A 19,135-nucleotide genomic window follows, 5' to 3' on the forward strand; every position below is an offset into this window, starting at 1 on the left:
TTTCCCTCCGCGTCAATATTTTGCTTGCTATTAATAGCAGCGAAAGAAGTGTAGTGTGAACGCTGAAGATGAAGCCCTCTGGACATCAGACAGAGTTAAACATGCGTGCTCTGTTCTCCATGCTGACTAGCACACCTCACAAGCTTCTCACAACAAACAGAGGAGGGAGCCCCTTTGTCCTCAAAGACACAACAAAGAAGGAAGGATTACCTCACAGACGCTCTTCTGAAACTGTAACGCCTTACAGTTTTCTGGATTGGGAATATCAGGGTAGAATGTTTCCTTAATCCTTCAAACAAAGAATGAAGTAGATTTAATAACTATCACGCAGCGATCGATCATGTAACAAAATGTACAGGTCATATAGCTTGGCTGGGGACTTTTTTGTGACAATGTCAATGAACCCCTGAGCCATGAATAGGAGGTCTTTACGGGAGAGCTTCTGACGTAGGGCTTCAGCGAGAACACTGTGAACCAGCTCTATGCTCTATGCTGGAAGGCCTTATTTGGCTCAAGGAAATCAAAGTAAATAATTTACAGTGATGGCTGCGATCATGTCTCACATGAAGCAGAGCCAAGTTTTCATCACAAACCGGATTAACCGGGGTCAGTTACTCAAAGGGCCTGTCGGCCTATGCAGTCCTCTGGCCATCAAAGAGTCTCGTCTGCACAAGGGACACCTCCAGTGCGTGGAAGTGCTTGACCAAGGTGGGTAAGTGCACAAGCATTTACATTACAACAATCAATTCTATTTTCATGTGTGTGTGTGTGTGTGTGTACACATATGTGTGTGAGTGGGTGCTTTTTCAGTTCGTTTTTTTCTTTGGAGGAAGAGACTTGCTAGGGTAGCCCAGTCTGCTCTTAAACTTATAGCACTCCCCTTGCCTCAGCTCCCCAAGTGCTGGAATTGCAGCCACAAATCACCATGCCAGGTTAAAAAAAATAACAAAGTATTGGAGTTGACAGTCATGTGTGGCAAGGAAACTGAGTTGAAGGGGAAAAAGCTACAACCTTAGATAGAAACTCAACCTCAGCGGAAAGATTGCTTAACACCAGGTATTTTTATACTCGGCTACTGAGGACGCTATTGTTTGGTGATCCTCAGGGACGGTGGTGTCTGTGAGCAGGAGTCTGAACGTTCCAGTTTCCAGGACTATTTTTTCCTCCTTGTACTGAAGTAGTTGTTTTAAAGTTGGAATCAGTCGCCAAAGTAGGTTATTCTATTTGTGATATCACCATGTTCACTTAGAAGCCAGGTCTGTTCAGAACGCTTTCTCTTCTGTCACAACTACGGCACTTTAAAGAGAGTGGAGCCTTTTCTGTGATGACTGCAGTCTTTTGTCCTGTCCTGGCCAGGACAGCTCCTGGCAGTCGCCCCAGAGCCCACAGCTCTCCTCTGAACCCCTGTCCACCCTAGCCCCACTCCCACCTCTCCCTCTCCACCCTAACCTGTCTCACTTTGCCCAATCACACAGTACTCCGGTTTCAGACTCTACCTGAAACCACCCTCTCTAGAATGTTCTCCACCCCCAACCCGTTACCCTTCAGGGCTCTCCACAGGGCAGCCTCCCCACTTGCCTCTTCCTGGCCTTCCTTGCTTTCCCTGACCCCCGGTTCCTCCCACATCTGTAAGCACGATTACAGATGTTCACACTTTCCTGTCCCTCTCTCTTGCTGTGCTGGGAGACTCTTACGGACCAGGCTTGCTTTATCCACAACCATAACCCCTTCTCGTGGAAGGGGCATTCACAAGGGATAAACAAATGAACCAAAAAACCAAAGAACCAGTTCTAACGGGCCATCAGGACCCTCTTAGATTATTAACTTGGATTTAAACTTGCAGATAGCCTCAGCCAATTTATGTGTGAAAATATCATTGAAGCAAATATGCCATTGTGATAAATTTAATTAGTAAAGACAGTAGGGAGAATGAACACTTTTACTCTTTGAGTTCTTTCTTAAAACTTTTCAAGAACATGCCATATTCTTACTTGATATGGAAAGTCAACATTCTAAGTCAAAGAAAAAGTTTGTCCAGCATGCATAACAGCGAGGCATGTAAAAACAAAACAGGGTGAAGACACACACAGGCGCCATTACCATTCTCGCTTCCGATAGCAAAGGATGCTTGTCACCACGCCAACAAGGACAGCCACGGCCACCGGGATGAGGATGGCAATAATCAACCCCACAGCTGAAAAGAAAGTTATCAATGTTGAAAACCGCTGCTGGAAGTAACGAGTACACAAGACATTTATCATTTGAGGAGACAAAGCTCTAACTGGGGTAGGGGCGCTGAGACCAGAGCACGCTTCCTCAATCCTGCCACCGGTGACATGTAGGCCAGCTGTTTCTGGGGTGAGGAGGGGTGGGAAGGGCTGTCCTGTGCGCTCTAGGAGGCTTAGCCACATCCTGCTGTCTAACCATGAGATGCCAGGAGCACTCCAGTTGCAACAGTCAGAAACATCAGCAGACATTGCCAAGTTGTCGTCGATGGGGCAAAATCATGTCCTGTTGGAACACTGATTTAAGGCATCACAGCCTCATAGCCCTGTGCTCCAGACCTGGACATGGACTCCACCCTGGTAGAGGGGACACCCGAGGCTACTCCTCACGTCTCATGGTAAGGGACAGCAAAGGCACTGCCCTTGTCTACTGCCGTCTCAGACTTACAAGTGTGCTGTCTTTCTGAAGTTTAGAGAGTGTCTCTTTAAGCAATTTCCTAGACCTATCATGGACAATATTTAAACTGCATTTAAGAAAAAAACCCAACTGAATTTAGGATTGTAGATTTGGGGTGCATCCCTAAATTAATTAATTCCTTACATACTCCTAGGGCAGGAGCTTGAAATAGTTGACAACAAAACCAAAAATGTGCTCACACAGCCTTTAACAATCTGCTCTTCCTGGCCTAAAGAAGCAATGATCCGTGAAACCTTACAACAGTGGTTCTCAACCTGTGGCCTGGGACCCATTTGGCCAACCTCTGTCTCCCAAAATATTAACGTTACAATTCATAACAGTAGCAAAATTAGTTATGAAGTAGCAATGAAAATGATTTTGTGGTGGTGGGGGTCACCACAACGTTAGGAACTAAATTAAAGGGGTGCAGCATTAGGAAGGTTGAGAATCGTGGGCTCAAAGCTTAGAACAAAGGGGCCTGCAGAGTCCCCAGATGCTAAGGACACTATCACCCCGGTGGCAAAGGTGTTTCTAGGGCAGTGTTGAACTTACAGTTTTCCTTGGTCACCACAAACATGCTCTTCTCTGGGCCCAGACCACCATGGGTATAGGCTCGCAGGACCAGATGGTAACTGGTTTTACCCTGAAGATCAGCAATCCTTAGCGTCTTCTGGGATATGTCAGTGATATTCTTTAGCTTGATGTCGGAATGATCTAAAGCAAAGGATATTCTCACTCATCCTCAGGTCATTTTAAACTCGGCGATGTACTCTTAGGGGTACCAGATACCCTTAGGGGAAACATCTTGCTGCTGGTCACGCCCAGCCAAAGATTTGGGGCCACATTCAAGTTCTTTCCCTGACAGTCAAACCATCTAATCTACTCTAAACTCTGGCTTCTCTGACTCTGCAAGGGGATGGCATGGCTTGGCTCCTGGTTTCCTGTAAAAATTTTCATGTGTATTTGTTAGAACAATGCCTGGCTACAGCAGGCACTCCATCAAAATCATTTCCCTGCCTGTGACTAAGGAAACTCACAGGAACTCAAAACAGACCCCGTGGAAGCAGCGGCTAGACAGGGCAAAGGCATAGAGTGGTAAATGTGACCTCGGTCCTTATGGGAGGACCCACGTGGTGGGAATTCTCAAACAAGACTCAAGGAGGACAGGGTACCTTTGGGTCACTTTAGAGGGAAGGGTGATGGGCATTTTACTGTTTCAGTCGTAAAAGTCTCTCCAAGATGAGAAGCAAAGCCACACCCTTCTGTCCCCCCGGTCCCCCCCCCCCCCCCAGCAACTCCAAAATCTTTAAGAGTTTACCAGGATTTCAAACTGGCAAGCTTAGGTGGCCAAGTTCTTAACCTTAATATTTTAGACCCGGTTTATTTGTATTTGAAAAGGACGGGTGAGAATTTAACTCATTTAGATAATCCCTGCCCCTCCCCTCCCTCCACCATATTATTCACATGGAAACATTGCCATACTGGGTGGGCGGATTCAGGGCTCACACTGCTACAAACATGTAAATATTGGTCACTGGTTTAAAAAGGAAAAAAAAAAGCTGCTTGGGGTATTTCCATTCTTGTTCTCCTATTGTAAATGCTGTCTGCCCCTCTTTTGCTTAATATTCTTAAAATTTCTAAACATTGATTTCTTTTTTTTTACACTATAATTATTTTTTATTAGATATTTTCTTTATTTACATTTCAAATGTTATCCCGTTTCCTAGTTTCCCCTTCAAAAACCCATCCCTTCTCTCCCTGCTCACCAATATACCCACTCCCGCTTCCCTTTCCTGACATTCCCCTATACTGGGGCATGGAGCCTTCTCAGGACCAAGGGCCTCTCCTCCCTTTGATGTCCAACAAGGCCATCCTCTGCTACATATTCAGCTGGAGCCATGGGTCCCTCCATGTGTGCTCTTTGGTTGGTGGTTTAGTCCCTGGGAGCATTGGGGGTTCATATTGTTGTTCCTCCTATGGGGCTGACAGCTCCTTCAGCTCCCTGGGTCCTTTCTCTAGCTCCTCCATTGGGGACCCTGTGCTCAGTCCAATGGTTGGCTGAGAGCACCCACCTCTGTATTTGTCAGGTACTGGCAGAGCCTCTCAGGAGACAGCTGTGTCAGGTTCCTGTCAGCAAGCGCTTGTTGGCATCCACAATAGTTAAACAGTGATTTCTTAGTTCTTCCCATACACTTCAGTGAATGCTCAGTACGCCTTCCAGATATGGAAGCAACCACTCCTCAGCCTCACCCTCTCCTGCTGCTTCCCAGTGGGGGCTGCTTCTCTAGAGACCCCGCCCACCCACGTCACCCCTCTCAGCTGGCCCTGCCCCCAGACCCAGCTTCTTTCTGGCTGCTCTCACTTCTTTCCCACAGAGTGAGGCCTTCTTTCTTCTAACGGATTCCAGAAAAAGACAGGAGAGAGGAAGAAAACACTTGCAGCCTTGCGTGCCTAGAAAAGTCTTCATTCTATTCCGGTACTGAGCTGCAGAGTACCAGGGTGCAGAACTTTACACGGAGGAAGACAGCATTTTTCAAGACATTTCTGGGCTTTCTGTTAGTTCTCTGTTGAAAGGGAAGTCTGCTGTGGGACCGTGAAAAGGTAACCTTGTTCCAGGTTGAGCTAAGGCTCGAAACCCCAGTGACCCTGAAGGGATGGTAGGCATTTTGCCTGTTCCCGGCATGAGGTGGCAGCCCTCCATAGATTTGTGGCCATCAGTCACATAAGGGCAATGCCCCAAGCCCCTCCACAGGTAGAGGTCGTGACCACAGGTCACTTAGGCTCTAGACAGACCTCCATTTTAATGAGGTACCTAAAGGTTTGGAGACTTAGCTAATAAGTTTTCTTTCCCAGACACTCCTCCCTGCAAGAGGTATTTAACCTCGGGCACACCCTGAGAAGTGGGGTATGGTTTCACTCATCCACTTTCTGCCAGGACAATAAATGTCTTAAAACCATGGACATCAGGATCCACTGTGGAGAGCCATGGAGAAGGCTTTCGTCTATAGAGCTGCCATCCAATCTCCTGTAGAAGGCCCTCTCTGCGCTACCAGCCATGGCCACCACCAAGCCAAGTCCAGCTTTCCCATAGCTCCCAGCAGCACCTGGGTGTCAGAGACCTGAGAACCAGATGGCTCCGCCTTCTTGCAGGCTCGGGGACAGAGCCAGCTCTGGCTGTCCCACACCTCAAACTGTGCTTCCCCACCCCTAGCGGTGTCCCATGGTTTCACCACAGCCTAACGCCTGCCCTAGAGAGTGTGGGGTAAGTGTGGTCAACTTCCTGAATCCTGTATTCCCATGTGGACGAGTCCTGTGGCAGAGCAGACGCGAGACCCCATTAACCCTATAGTCTGACACCATTTTGATTCCAGGTCATAATTGGGACTCTGAATACATTTTTTTTTGGCCTCTTTAGTTATAAGATATAAAATCACAATAAAAAATGAATAATATCCTATGGTGTAGCTCATGTAAGTAAGAAGTGGCCACCGTTCTGTCGGGCTTATAAAGAAAGGATTCTAAATAGGCAATTTTGAGTTTTTAAAGAATTTACATTCTATTTATTGTCTTTGTTTTGAGATAGTTTTGGAAACGGTGTTTAGCAGCGGCCCCTTCTTTCTTGCGTGGCCAGTGGAAGTCTCTTTTCCTTTATACAGCACTAGAACCCAAGCGGTCATCTACTCACTTGGCTCCAAGATCCTTGTCTTAGGCGTATCTCTCTCTCCTTTCTGAAAGTAAAATAAATACCCTCTTAAGAAGCCTCGGAGCTCTTCCACGGGGATATCATCCCATTTTACTAATATCGAGTCTGCAGACGTATCTTCCACGGTAAAATTTGGTGCAACTACTGGAGCTGTCAAAACAAGCAGTCGATGGTTGAAGGCAGGGGGTATAACGGCTCGTGAGACTTGTGGCTTCAGAAACACCTAACCTTGGAATGAGGCTGCACTCTTCACTCAAGCATGAACCGCTCTGATGACTAAACATCACTTCTCCGCTAATAACCAGGCGGAGCTCAGGGAGGACTCGCAGCCTTTACACAAAACAGACACCCAGGGGATAACCTGTGCCGCATATTTTAAGTGACCGCTCAAACAGACTTCAGGAATACTCTCCCCTCTTTGCTGTTAGTCTTGGATACATTTCCAAGGCTTTAAGCTTCTATAAACAGAACTCAAGTATGTCAGCCATGATATAACTTTCTCAGTGTCAAGACTGAAATCAACTAGCAGGGAGATGAAGTGACTAACAATTTTGATAAATTTGTGATAGGAATTATTTTATCTTCTTGACTGAAACAACTTAATTTGGTATGTTTTAGAGAGTGACTCTTGCTATTTGCCTATTTACAAAGTTCTCATGTTAACCAGACTTTAAAAGAACTCACCCACTTGACTTACCCAATTCTTCTATATATCCAATTATAGAACGTAACAGTTGGTATCCCTGGTTAGTGCACCCATAGAGGTAGAAGTTGTATCTTACTCCTGGCTGAAATTGATCTGCAGGATAAACACATCAGTGAATTTTCATAAGTCTTTGTGGGTAAGCAAGAACATTTATCTTAGAAGCATAAAATTTATAACAAGCTAAAACTTCCAAAGCTGATTACAGATTTATTATAAAAATATACTGAGTTTTATTTTTCAAAATCAGTAAACATTTAAGAGTATTGAGCAAACCATGAACAACTCCGTATCTATAATCATGAAAAGATAGCAGGATGATGTCTTCTTTAGAAGAGACAAAGGTGGCTGAGGCTGACACCTCAGTCCCGCCTCCCGGGCTCCACCATCCAGTCAGCTGAGGGTGCAGTAGCAAGGTCACAGTGTGCTAACAAATGTTTTCCCTCTCTGGTGTGCCATCGTCTTTGGACAGAAATGATGTGTCCCCCTAGTCTCAGCACTAGAAACTCCGCTCAGCTCAAAGCTCCAGGGACAAAGAAACCAGGCCTTCCCTTTGTTTCCCTTTGCAAATTTCACTGAGGGAGGGACCCACGAGCTGCATCTCAAGTTCTGTTAAATCTTTTTTTTTAGGTTAGCATGCAAAGTGGTGAGCTTCATCAAGGCGTCTTCTGGTGGCTGGCCTTACACTCTGGCCCTTTGCCGCCCCACTTCCTGGTGTGCCCCTGCCTCCACCTCCCACTTCTAGTTGTTTCTCTTACTTCAACTGGTGAGGCACCTTTTAATGTCTCCTTAAATATGTAAGACAGAACATGAGAAACACAGAAAGGCACCACGCCCTTCTCAACACGGAGAGCTGGCCAAGCGCGGGCAGGACATGGGAGGGGCAAGAGCGACCACGCTTCTCATGTAGTAAGCATGTGATCTAAAGCAAAATACTAATCAATTCTGAGGTCAGAAAAAGCCCCTCAAAAGAGCTCTTTGAAGAGGACTGTGGAAAGCAGGAAGAGGCTCTTCTTGGAGGAGGACAAGGTCTTCATAAGGTGCTAACAGTGCAGGAGGTATCTGTTTCTGGGTGGAACACATCCCAGTGTGGCTAACTCAGTGCTTCTTTAAGCCACATGCCCAAAGAACTCCTGAATCCCAGAGGCCAAAGGGAGATGGTCTGCCTCAAAAGTCACATGACCTATAAAGGAAACCTGACCTTTTGTCTCTAGCTATCTTTTCTCCCTGCACTGTTTTTCCTGAAGTGCTTGCTAAGTGCTTCCAGTATAATACTAAGTAAATACTGATGGCAAGTCCAACTCAGCCAAGTGCATTCAATTTTGTGCCTTTCTTCCCTGGGGGGTGGGGGTGGGGAAGATATACTTGAGGTTATGGTTTTATATTGCATGTGAACCCATACCTCATTTTATGTTAAAATTCCATGTTATCAATACTGAACTGAGCATGTGACTTAAAAGGGCCTGGCGGTGATGCAGAGATGCTCAAAGAGAGCGGAGGACTGAAGGAGAGGAAGACTGCATAAAGAGGGGAACAAGGGAAGCGTTCAGCATGGCGGCTCAGCAGGCGACACCAGGATCTCCAGCCTTCCGAGGCCTGGAGTAGTTCTTGAGCCTCCTAACTCTGTGACCCAGAGCATTTTCCCAGGTCCTCTGTGCCTTTGTTTCTCTCAGCTCCTGACAGAGAGCCTGCCCATGCACGAGGCAGCTATTACAGCAGCCTCTCCCCATCCTGAGGGATCTCAGCCACAACTTGTTCTCCCAGAAACACGGCCTACATCGCCCTGTCCAAGGGCACCCCACTTGTTCTGCAAGCCCAGGAGGGAAAGGAGGGACCACAGGTTCAGGCTCAGCCAAGTCGGTCCCACAGGAGAGGACTCGAGGGCCAGGGTAGGGAAGAGAAGGATGGAGGTGGTCAGAGGAGAAAGGGGGAGACTGAGAGGGCCACCAGCGCTTTAGTCAACTGTAGACGTGCTCCAGCAGAGGCGAAAGACAGCTGAACTCATCCATCGTTAATCACCGGGTGCAATCCTTCACCCTTTAACAGTGGAAACAGGCAAAGAGCAGAACCCGTCTTAGGGAGAGAAGGAGCTGAGGAAGCTTTGCCCTCCAGCGACACAGAAGGAAGAACCAGCAGCAGCTCTAGAAGTATCGTGACCCACAGGCCCTCTACTGGTTCAGGAAAAACCCCAAAGGTATAGGCTCACACTGGCTCAGCAGAAGGCATGGCAGACCTGCAGGGAGGGAAGCCACCACTTCCAAAGGAGAAGCAGGGTTGGTCTGAAGGATCCAGGCCTCACTGGGCACCCTGCTTCTCAGGCTAAACCTATCAGTGCTGGCTCATTTGACAAGGCTCACAGGTTCACGGGCAGACATGCACTCGATCACAAAGCTGAAGCCACCCCACGCCCATTTCCACCGAGTTACCTCATGTCCTCATATTAGGGAAGTATTGATGGTGGCTTCAAGGCCTCAAGGACCCAAGTCCTGGACAAACTAACGTAGAGAGGCACTAGCTACACTGTCTTCATTGTTCAGAAGTGTGTGCCCGAACTGTTTCATCTTTGACATAACTTTTATTCCTATTGAAATCTATTTTATCAATACACCACCACTTACACATTCCCTTGTTGGCTATTTATCAATTTTCAGAGTACAAAACAAAGCTATCAGAGCTGAGTGTGAGGAAGCACACCTTTCATTTCCGCAGAAGCACTAGCCAGATCTCTGAGTTTGAGGTCCTACCTCAAAGAACAACAGCACTCACAATTACTCAGATACAAATCTATGCTGTTCTCTCTGATAAACTTCTCAGAGTGGATTTCTGGACGAGGAATGCCCAGTTCCAAGGGTCAGTCTCTTCCACATACATGTCACAGTTATATCAAATTAAATTAAAGCAGGTCACACCTGCCACGGTGTGTAGTCACATCTGTGTGGCTTTTTAAAAGCCCGCTTGAAGGCCTCAGAGAGCCATGGGTTCTTACCAGATTCTATGACAGTCTCAGTGCTGTTCGAGGGAACTTTTATCCAGTCCAGGAGGCAGGGCTCGGACCGAGACGAGTTGCACCATTTAATTACGTAGTCGCAAGTCATGTTGGGATTGTGATGCCAGGTGAGGAAGATCCTGTTTCCTATCCCAACTGCTTGCTCTACTGTGACGTCATCTTCAGCAAGAAAAAAAGGACATTTTATTGGCAGTCAAAGCAAGATCAGAAGTCAAGCCTCAAGAAAATGGGCAGTAATTATAAAACTTATTTCACTGTATACAAATTTTAAAACAGTGGTTAAACTAGGTAGCAATGTATAGCAAAGAAGTAATACAGTACCATTCTCTTATTGGAATAACTATAGCATTTGCCCGTATTCATAAAATAAATCATACAGAAGCTGAGGAGAACATAAAGAAACTTCCAGACTCGGTAGACACAAAGTAAAGTCTAGACTGGTAGACTCGGTAGACACACAGTAGGGTCTAGACTGGTAGACTCGGTAGACACACAGTAGGGTCTAGACTGGTAGACTCGGTAGACACACAGTAGGGACTGGTAGACTCGGTAGACACATAGTAGAGTCTAGACTGGTAGACTAGACTCGGTAGACACACAGTAGGGTCTAGACTGGTAGACTCGGTAGACACACAGTAGGGTCTAGACTGGTAGACTCGGTAGACACATAGTAGGGTCTACACTGGTAGACTAGACTCGGTAGACACACAGTAGGGTCTAGACTGGCTCTGGGGTGAGAACCTTAGAGTGTTCTCCTCTCCATGTACAGAGGAGAAGGCAGGAGTCTGGGAAGGACCAGGGGACAAGGAATGCGTGCTCTCCCCATCCAAGGTGAGCAGAGCTCATGGGGAAGGGAGGGGCACGGCCCATGCAGATGGAGCATCCAAAACCGGAGGAGCTGAGCATCTGCTTCCCAGGACTCCTGCATCCCGGGCCCAAACGCTGGCTGAGGGGATTCGCTGGGAGCAATGCAGAGAACGCAGAAGGGCTGGGGGGCAAAGCCACGAGGTGGGGGTGGGCAGTGTGGGCAGAGGCCGTGAGATCCTGGGGTTGGGGGTTGGGGTGGTGTGCACACCCTGGGGAGTGAGAACAGGCACTGCTTGGCCATGGGAGGTTTACTTGTCTGTTCTGCTGGAGCTGGGCCTAAGGGATAGAAGAGGATGGAGGTGAGGTCTGGGGGACCAGAGTGGAGGGCGGCCCAGCATGGTGAAGAAAGAGACAGGAGAGGAGAATGGCCTCTTCAATTAATCTATACTTAAGGGCTTGGTTTAAAAGAAAACAACCATATATAGGAAAGATTTCCAAATAAATGTGTGTCCATACTGCAGCTACTCCTGAACACTACGGGAGCACTTGCTGGACTCTTTTGGCTCAACGTGATTACAAAGCCACAATCTAAACTTGAGCTGAAGCTGTGTAGCCTCTGACTCTGGGAGTGAGGCTGTGGCCTGGTGTAACTGTAGACTGAAACCACAGTTCCAGCTGTGAATCTCCTTCCCCTCAGAGCAGGTAGCGTCCCCATGCTCCAGCTAAGAAGAAGACAAACCAGCTGCAGTCTGCAAAAGCACTGGGTACAAATGAGGGCCTTTAGACAGGGGCCCTGCTCTGACCCCCGCTTCCCTGCACCACCACACAGTCTATTGCCGAGGCAATAGGCGTGTCCAGTCTTTGAAACACCCTTGCTACATTCCTGCCTCATAATTCTCTGTGGTCACCGCCTAGGACTGACAAACCAGGTCAGGACCAAGTAATAAGAAACCACCTCAACCAAGCACTAAGGGACACTCAGGAGACCTAGCAAGACTTTTCCTTTCTGTGAAAGTGCACTTAGTAAAAAGTTCTTTCCATACTGAGGAAGCAACTGGAAGAGGAGAGGGAAATGGCCACTTAAAAGTCCTGACTCAAAAGTGTGACTCAGCATTCCATCCAGCTCTGAGGGAAGAGGAAGGGCTAAGCGGGTGGGGGTGGGGATAAAGGAAGGTCATCTGAGGATAAAGATGACCAAGTGTGTTATATATGTCTGTGTATAAATATCCAGTTCAAATGCACTAGTCTGTGCAATAAATATAGACTAATAAAGTCCATGTAAAAGCCAAGAAGAAACATGATAAACATCATCAGCCGACAATCTGCACAGTTTAGGGGAAAACACAGAAATTTTAAAATCACATCATGAGGATTTTTGTTTTTCATAACCCTTATTAAAAATCTAATTTAGCTTTTAGAAAGGATTACTATTATTATTATTATTAATACTATTATTATTATTGAAGAATTTCTATGCTGGGTTTGGAGGCTGGAAAATCAGGAGTCCAAGGTCATCCTTAGCTACATGGCAAGTTCCAGGCCAACTTGGACTATATAGACCTATAAAACAAAAACAAAACTCCAAAATAGAAAACAACACACACACACACACACACACACACACACACTGGGTGGGGTGGGGGAGTATCAATTCACCACAAAGCTATCAATTAAAACAAGTGTCTTCTGCCGGGCGGTGGTTTTCTGAGTTCGAGGCCAGCCTGGTCTACAGAGTGAGTTCCAGGACAGCCAGGGCTACACAGAGAAACTCTGTCTCAGAAAAACAAAACAAAACAAAACAAAAAAACAAGTGTCTTCTTTCCCTACCCCAGAGGCTGCAGAACAAGACCAAGACTGACAACCAGAAGTCTTACTCTGGTTTAAAAAGAAACCTTTAAATAGTCTTTGACCAAACATTTAAGTATTTCTTCCTACCAGTACTGTCCACACCCTGAACTTTTAATAGTTTATGACAAATTAGATACAGTAATTATTACCTACCACACTGTAGGCTTCAAGTCAGTCCTGAGGCAGGACAGTATTTATGCAAATATAATCCATAATATGCAAATAGCATGGGAGGGGCAGGACACTCCTCCCATCAGGAAAGCTGCTGCCTCAGGGTTTCCAATTTCTTGCTCCTGGAAGTTCTCTCAGGCACTCACCATTTGGGATTTCCATAGTAGCTATTTTTGAAGGCGGTGACGAACCAGCAGAATTCCTTGCCACCACACTGATGATGTAGTCATTTTTATTAAGCTGTATCTCTGCTCTGTGTTGAGGGTCAAGGATCTCAGAAAGGGACTGTGTCTCCTCATTTGACGAACATGATATATTGTAGGCAAGTATTTTTCCATTAGCTTCATTAATGGGTAAAGGCTATGAAAAACAGAGAAGCAAATTCTGTCACTAAAACTTGAGAAAAGTCCTGAGGCCCGGGATTAAACTCACGATAAATGGTGACAGCAGCATATGAAGCTATCGGTAGTGTGAAAAATCCCAAGACAAGGTTAAACAAAAAAAGAAATAAAACAGTGCAAAAGAACTACTCTTGTGGTTGAGCATTAAAAGTACACAAAACTGTAAACATTAAGTAAGATAGAACAATGTTTATTTTTATAGTTCCAGAAGCAAAAATGTAAGACATGTAGCCTGGGGAGTAGTCTATGGAAGGGAAGGAGGGTGGCATTGGGGTCTTGCATATGTATTCTTCTCTCCTACTTACCACGTGACCACTACAGAAACACTAGGAAATACACAGATATTCAACAAAGGGCTGACAAGATGGCTCAGTAGGTAAGGGTGCTTGCTGCCAAGCCTGAAGATCTAAGTTCAATCCCTAGGCCTCACAAGGTAGAAGACCCAATTCCCATAAGATTTCCTCTGAACTCTATATGAATGCACTTATGAGATCAGAGTAAAGTGTTTAAAACCGAGGCCAGACCCTCCCTCAGTCCCTGGGGAAATCAGGAGTGATGAGAAGAAACGTGAGGCTGGGAGATGGCAAACTTAGCCAGATCAAGAAGCCCTGGCTCCTTGTCCACACTTCTGTGGTGCTGTATTTCTTTTATCACTCATCAGTACTGCTGAATATTACATAAGCAAGTAAAGTTTGAAATATTCACAAAATCCAAGTTAGCGTACATTAAACACTTGAGCAAATTAAAATCTTGACGCATCCAAGGAAACAATAGATATTTACCTTCCAGTAGATGATCAGGTTTTTCCCATCAGAACTCCACTCTCTCCAAGTATCTGGTCCCTTTGAAGGAGCTGGGAAAGAGATTCCTAAGTCAGACTTTGAAGATGCAAACTGCGAGGACAGGGACAGTATCGGTGACTAAACCAGAGGTGCTTCAAAGTTTTCCCCGGGGGTATCTGGAATTCCCCATAAAATGTGGCTTGTGTTTAGAAAGTTTATCAACAGAGAGATGCTCTCAGCCAGTGTGTACGGAGCACAGGACCCAGAACACGGGGTAAGGTGACCCTCAAGGCCCTGCGACTGTCCCTCCCTGTCATCCCTCCCACCGCCCAGCTACTAATCAGCCACAGCTGCACTTCACTCACTGGCTTCTGTCGTTAAATGTCGCTTTTCATTACTCCACCTGCTCCACTTCCAGAAAGTCTCGGAAGAACACCGAACCCGGAAACTATATATAGTATATGGGTTTAATTTGTCCACAGCAACATGGTAAGTTGAGTCCTCCGCTCCTGTTATTGTGGCATTTCGCTATTTGAAAACAAGTAAGAATACATGGGTACTTGTGTGTATGTAATATGTAATATGCCCATACACGTTATAGCTTAGGGGTCTAAAACCATTCTACGCTTGTAACAAAAATCAACTGGATGTCATGCTAGCTTGCGATTACAGCTGCAGAGTTCACAGTGTTTAATTCTTGATGAAATACTACTTTAAGAGAATTCTACTCCATAGTGAAGGAAATTGAGTACAAGACCTCTCTTAGGTATGATTAAGAAGGTTTTTTTTATTGTAGACATGAGGGAGAGAATAGCTAGAGGCATCTGAAGAAGTCCGGACTAAACATGGCCAGCAGAATAGACCAGGTCATTGAGGGGATGTGGGTGGAGCGGGAGAGGAAGAGATTGGGGCGTGGCAAAGAGAGCAAAAGCCGGTAGCAAAATGGATGAGTTACACAGGAATCAGAGAAGCTGGGGGCAGGGAAGGGAAGCTGGGGGTGGGGTGGGGTGGAGAGATTTTGAGTAGAGGGTGGAGTCTTCTGCCAGGAAGACTATAACAAGTACTTGGAGTAATGTCTATGGGAACCTAGAGGCCAGCATAAACCTTGATGTGCTAATAGGCACCACAAGCACGGGTTAATGGACCTAGCCCTGTGTCCTTTGTTACCAGAGATTGGAGAAGGACTCCTTTGAGCAAGTATAAGCTCAAGTCCCTGAGAGAATGCTGGCTTTTGTCTAAATGCCAGACTTCAGGAAAAGGGATTTCGTGGGATCTAACGCATAGCAGTCAATTAAATTTTGGGATGCATTTCTAATCTAATTATTAGATCTAAATTATTATGGTCAGTTAAATTAGACAGATGTTATTATTTTCAGAATCAGTGAATAGCTAGTGGCCACTAAACTTTAACACAATTTGGTAATTAGAGACATGATTGAAGTATGTTATTCCAAGGATACTGGAGACCACCCTGGGGGCAAGTGGCATGGTCCGTGCATGTGTCACCTACGGCCTCTAGCATGTACTGAACATGAAGTAAATAGACAAAAAAAAATCAATTAATATAAAGTTAAAACGAAGCAGTTTTACACAAATCTGAGGATGACTGGGCCAGCAGAGTCTCTGAGGCTCTGAGAGCTTTACTGCTGGTTACAAAGTAGCTTTGCAGGTCAAACTGTACACTGCTGAATGCTTTTACGGAAACCAGTGAGTTTCCAAATTAACGTTCGACTACAGTGCCACTGACTTCAGGGTTACAGGAATTACAGAAGGGTACAGTATAAGTCAATCTAATTATTTAAAATGTATTTAAAAAGTCCAGTTTGGACCTATAATTACCAATTTCAACTTGCTTCTACAGATGCACTTAATAATTTAAAATTCCCTTCTACTCTCCTGGGGCAGTTAGTCAAAGGCTACGGAAAGAGATACTTTTTCATTCATAAACTGAAGGAGTACTACGTCCACTCAGGTATTACACACTAAGCCTGAGAACACCCTGAACAGCAAAAGGTGAACTTATCCTTTTGAACTGTCCAGTAATTTGAACTTATCCAGGTGAACTGTCCAGTAACACACACTCAAGCGTAAATTAAAATGCTGCCATTTCTTTGGACTGTAAGGTTTTTCTTGGCTTGGTGAATCTCTGTAATAAATGTTTGGAGAGTTTATATGTATATACATATATATGTATATAGGCATAAACACACACATAAACACACACACACATACACACACACACACACACACACACGCTTAATTAATTTTGAAACTGGGTCTATTATTCAGAATAACCAAAAAGAAAGCTATGGGAGAATGTTACTTACCACTTCTTTCTTGGCATTAGCTTTACAAATTTCAATCTGACATAAAAGATTAATCTTTGTGAAGTTTCCTGGTAAATACCAAGAAAGTGTAACAACTGCTGAATTGATGTCCTTCACTTTCAGAGAAATAGGAACATGAGGAGCAACTGTAAACAGAATTACAAACATTAATGCCCTTGAACGTTTAAGGGGGGAAAGGTCTCTCCTGGTAAGATAAACTAGAAGCAAAGTATATGTGTATACGGTGGGGTGGAGGGGAGAGGAGCAAGGAGGGACTACTAATGACAAAAGCCAATATAGTCTGGGCGGAACCCATGGACCGATTTGTTACTGTTGACATCACACCAGTGACCTTAAAGAACCAATGTGCTCAAGATTCTTTACCTGGTGTCGAGGATGCTAAGGGGTGATAATATCAAGGTATCTTTAAGAGATTTGTGGTGTGTACTGGGAATGACAGATACAGAGTAACTGACAGCCACACGTACTAGGTGTGTGTGTATGTGTGTTTGTGTGTTTGTGTGTGTGTGTATGAGAGAGAGAGAGAGAGAGAGAGAGGGAGAACGATGCTGACTGCTACAAGAATTCAGTGTACCTCAGGAGGGGAGTCTTACAATGGCTGTGGACTCTGAGGTTCAAAGGAAAAGCCATGGACATGGGAAAGGAGAGAAAGACTCAGGCCAGACAAACACAAGCAAAACCTTCTGCTATAGTGTCCCCTCTGACTCTGGGATGAGACAGAAATGAGGATGGCAGGACGGAGTGACAGATAAGAAGTGGGCTCAGAGCACTTCATAGTCTTTCAGCCAACCGGACGTCAGTTGCCAGCACCCACACGGGCCAACTCATAGCCACTTGTAACTCGAGCTACAGGGGATCTGACCCCATCTTCTGGCCGCTGCAGGCACCGACATATGTGGCATACTTAGCAGACATATGTGGCATACTTAGCATATACATACCCACAGAAATAACATAAGATAAAAATTCTTTTTATAAAGTGATGAAAGAGTCATCAGATTGTTGACAACACCCTTGCTTGTACCCATGTCTTCCACGAGTCTCTGTGAGGTCTCAGGAGGTGGCAGAGCCTAGCATGGAATTAGTACGTTGGGCTGATGAAGGAACAACCACAAAAAGACTACATGTATCTTATTTCTATTCTGAGCTGTGTTGAATATTGGAAAAAAAATTCAGAGCTCACCGTCATACAAAGAAACAAACAAATTAATAGCATACAATTTAGATGTTCCTCAAGGACATTATCCTAACAAATCCTAGCCTTGAGTGGTTACACTGTGTGGTTTGACTTATAATATACTCCAAATGACAAAATGGGGGTGAAGGACAGACAGCTGGTGCAATCTGACAGACAGCGACAGTGACAGGATTCATCTGTGTAAAGGTTCAGGTGACTGCCATCACAGCTAAGATATATACCCCTCCCATAGCATGAAGTAATCTCCCCACGTTGCCCCTTCTGCGTGTTTAAACACACATTCCAGTGAATACTTGTGACACGGAGCAGGCGATCTCTCTAGATCACTAGCCTGCTGAACAATATGCACCAGGGTCACTGCGCTGGTTTTGGTGTCATCGCTGAGGAAAGACAGACGGATTCACGGACTTGTAACTCATTATTTTTGCAGCGGCTTCTGAGTCAAAAAAGTATTTTAAAATAAATGTTTTCAAGAACTGGGCAAAAAAAAAAAATTGTTCAGAAATCAAGAATGAGTTGACAAAGCCATATATAGTTTTTATCTAAATGAGTCAAATTTTTATCTCAACTCAAAAAAAAGGTCAGATTTAAAATTATTTACTTTAAATATAGGAAGGCCACTGATTTGCTTGTGTTGATTTTATTTTATTTTATTTTTTTGAAATGACCCCCTTCACAATAGCCACAAACAATATAAAGTATCTTGGGGTGACTCTTACCAAACATGTGAAAGATCTGTATGACAAGAACTTCAAGACTCTGAAGAAGGAAATGGAAGAAGACCTCAAAAAATGGGAAAACCTCCCATGCTCATGGATCGGTAGAATCAATATAGTTAAAATGGCCATTTTGCCAAAAGCAATATACAAATTCAATGCAATACCCATCAAAATCCCAACTCAATTCTTCACAGAGTTAGAAAGAGCAATTATCAAATTCATCTGGACCAACAAAAAACCCAGGATAGCTAAAACTATTCTCAGCAACAAACGAAAATCTGGGGGAATCAGTATCCCTGACCTCAAGCAATACTACAGAGCAATAGTGTTAAAAACTGCATGGTATTGGTACAGTGACAGGCAGGAGGATCAATGGAACAGGATTGAAGATCCAGAAATGAACCCACACACTTATGGCCACTTGATCCTCGACAAAGAGGCTGAAAACATCCAATGGAAAAAAGATAAGCCTTTTCAACAAATGGTGCTGGTTCAACTGGAGGTCAGCATGCAGAAGAATGCGAATTGATCCATCCTTGTCTCCTTGTACTAAGCTCAAATCCAAATGGATCAAGGACCTCCACATAAAGCCAGACACTCTGAAGCTAATAGAAAAGAAACTGGGGAAGACCCTTGAGGACATCGGTACAGGGAGAAAGTTTCTGAACAGAACACCAATAGCGTATGCTCTAAGAGCAAGAATTGACAAATGGGACCTCATAAAATTACAAAGTTTCTGTACAGCAAAGGACACCATCAAGAGGAC

The 19,135-nt window shown here is 45.0% G+C and overlaps 1 protein-coding gene across 4 annotated transcripts in view; it reads right to left on the reverse strand.

Moving 5' to 3' along the window:
* The window catches only part of Lifr (LIF receptor subunit alpha), a 70,854-nt gene that overhangs the window by 7,021 nt on the left and 44,698 nt on the right, over window positions 1-19,135 (reverse strand). For 3 of the 4 annotated variants that reach the window (XM_052160140.1, XM_052160138.1, XM_052160139.1), the window contains 10 exons: window positions 16,432-16,577; window positions 14,470-14,632; window positions 14,105-14,175; window positions 13,068-13,281; window positions 10,075-10,254; window positions 7,083-7,184; window positions 6,368-6,535; window positions 3,235-3,396; window positions 2,101-2,194; window positions 211-289 (listed from right to left, as the gene is read on the reverse strand). In XM_052160140.1, the coding sequence (XP_052016100.1) occupies window positions 211-289; window positions 2,101-2,194; window positions 3,235-3,396; window positions 6,368-6,535; window positions 7,083-7,184; window positions 10,075-10,254; window positions 13,068-13,281; window positions 14,105-14,175; window positions 14,470-14,632; window positions 16,432-16,577 (1,379 nt within the window). Of the gene's footprint in view, window positions 1-210; window positions 290-2,100; window positions 2,195-3,234; window positions 3,397-6,367; window positions 6,536-7,082; window positions 7,185-10,074; window positions 10,255-13,067; window positions 13,282-14,104; window positions 14,176-14,469; window positions 14,633-16,431; window positions 16,578-19,135 lie in introns of those variants that run through there. The other variant, XM_052160141.1, reaches the window with a different exon arrangement.

The sequence above is a fragment of the Apodemus sylvaticus genome, chromosome 16, assembly GCF_947179515.1.
Source record: "Apodemus sylvaticus chromosome 16, mApoSyl1.1, whole genome shotgun sequence".
Taxonomy (NCBI): domain Eukaryota; kingdom Metazoa; phylum Chordata; class Mammalia; order Rodentia; family Muridae; genus Apodemus; species Apodemus sylvaticus.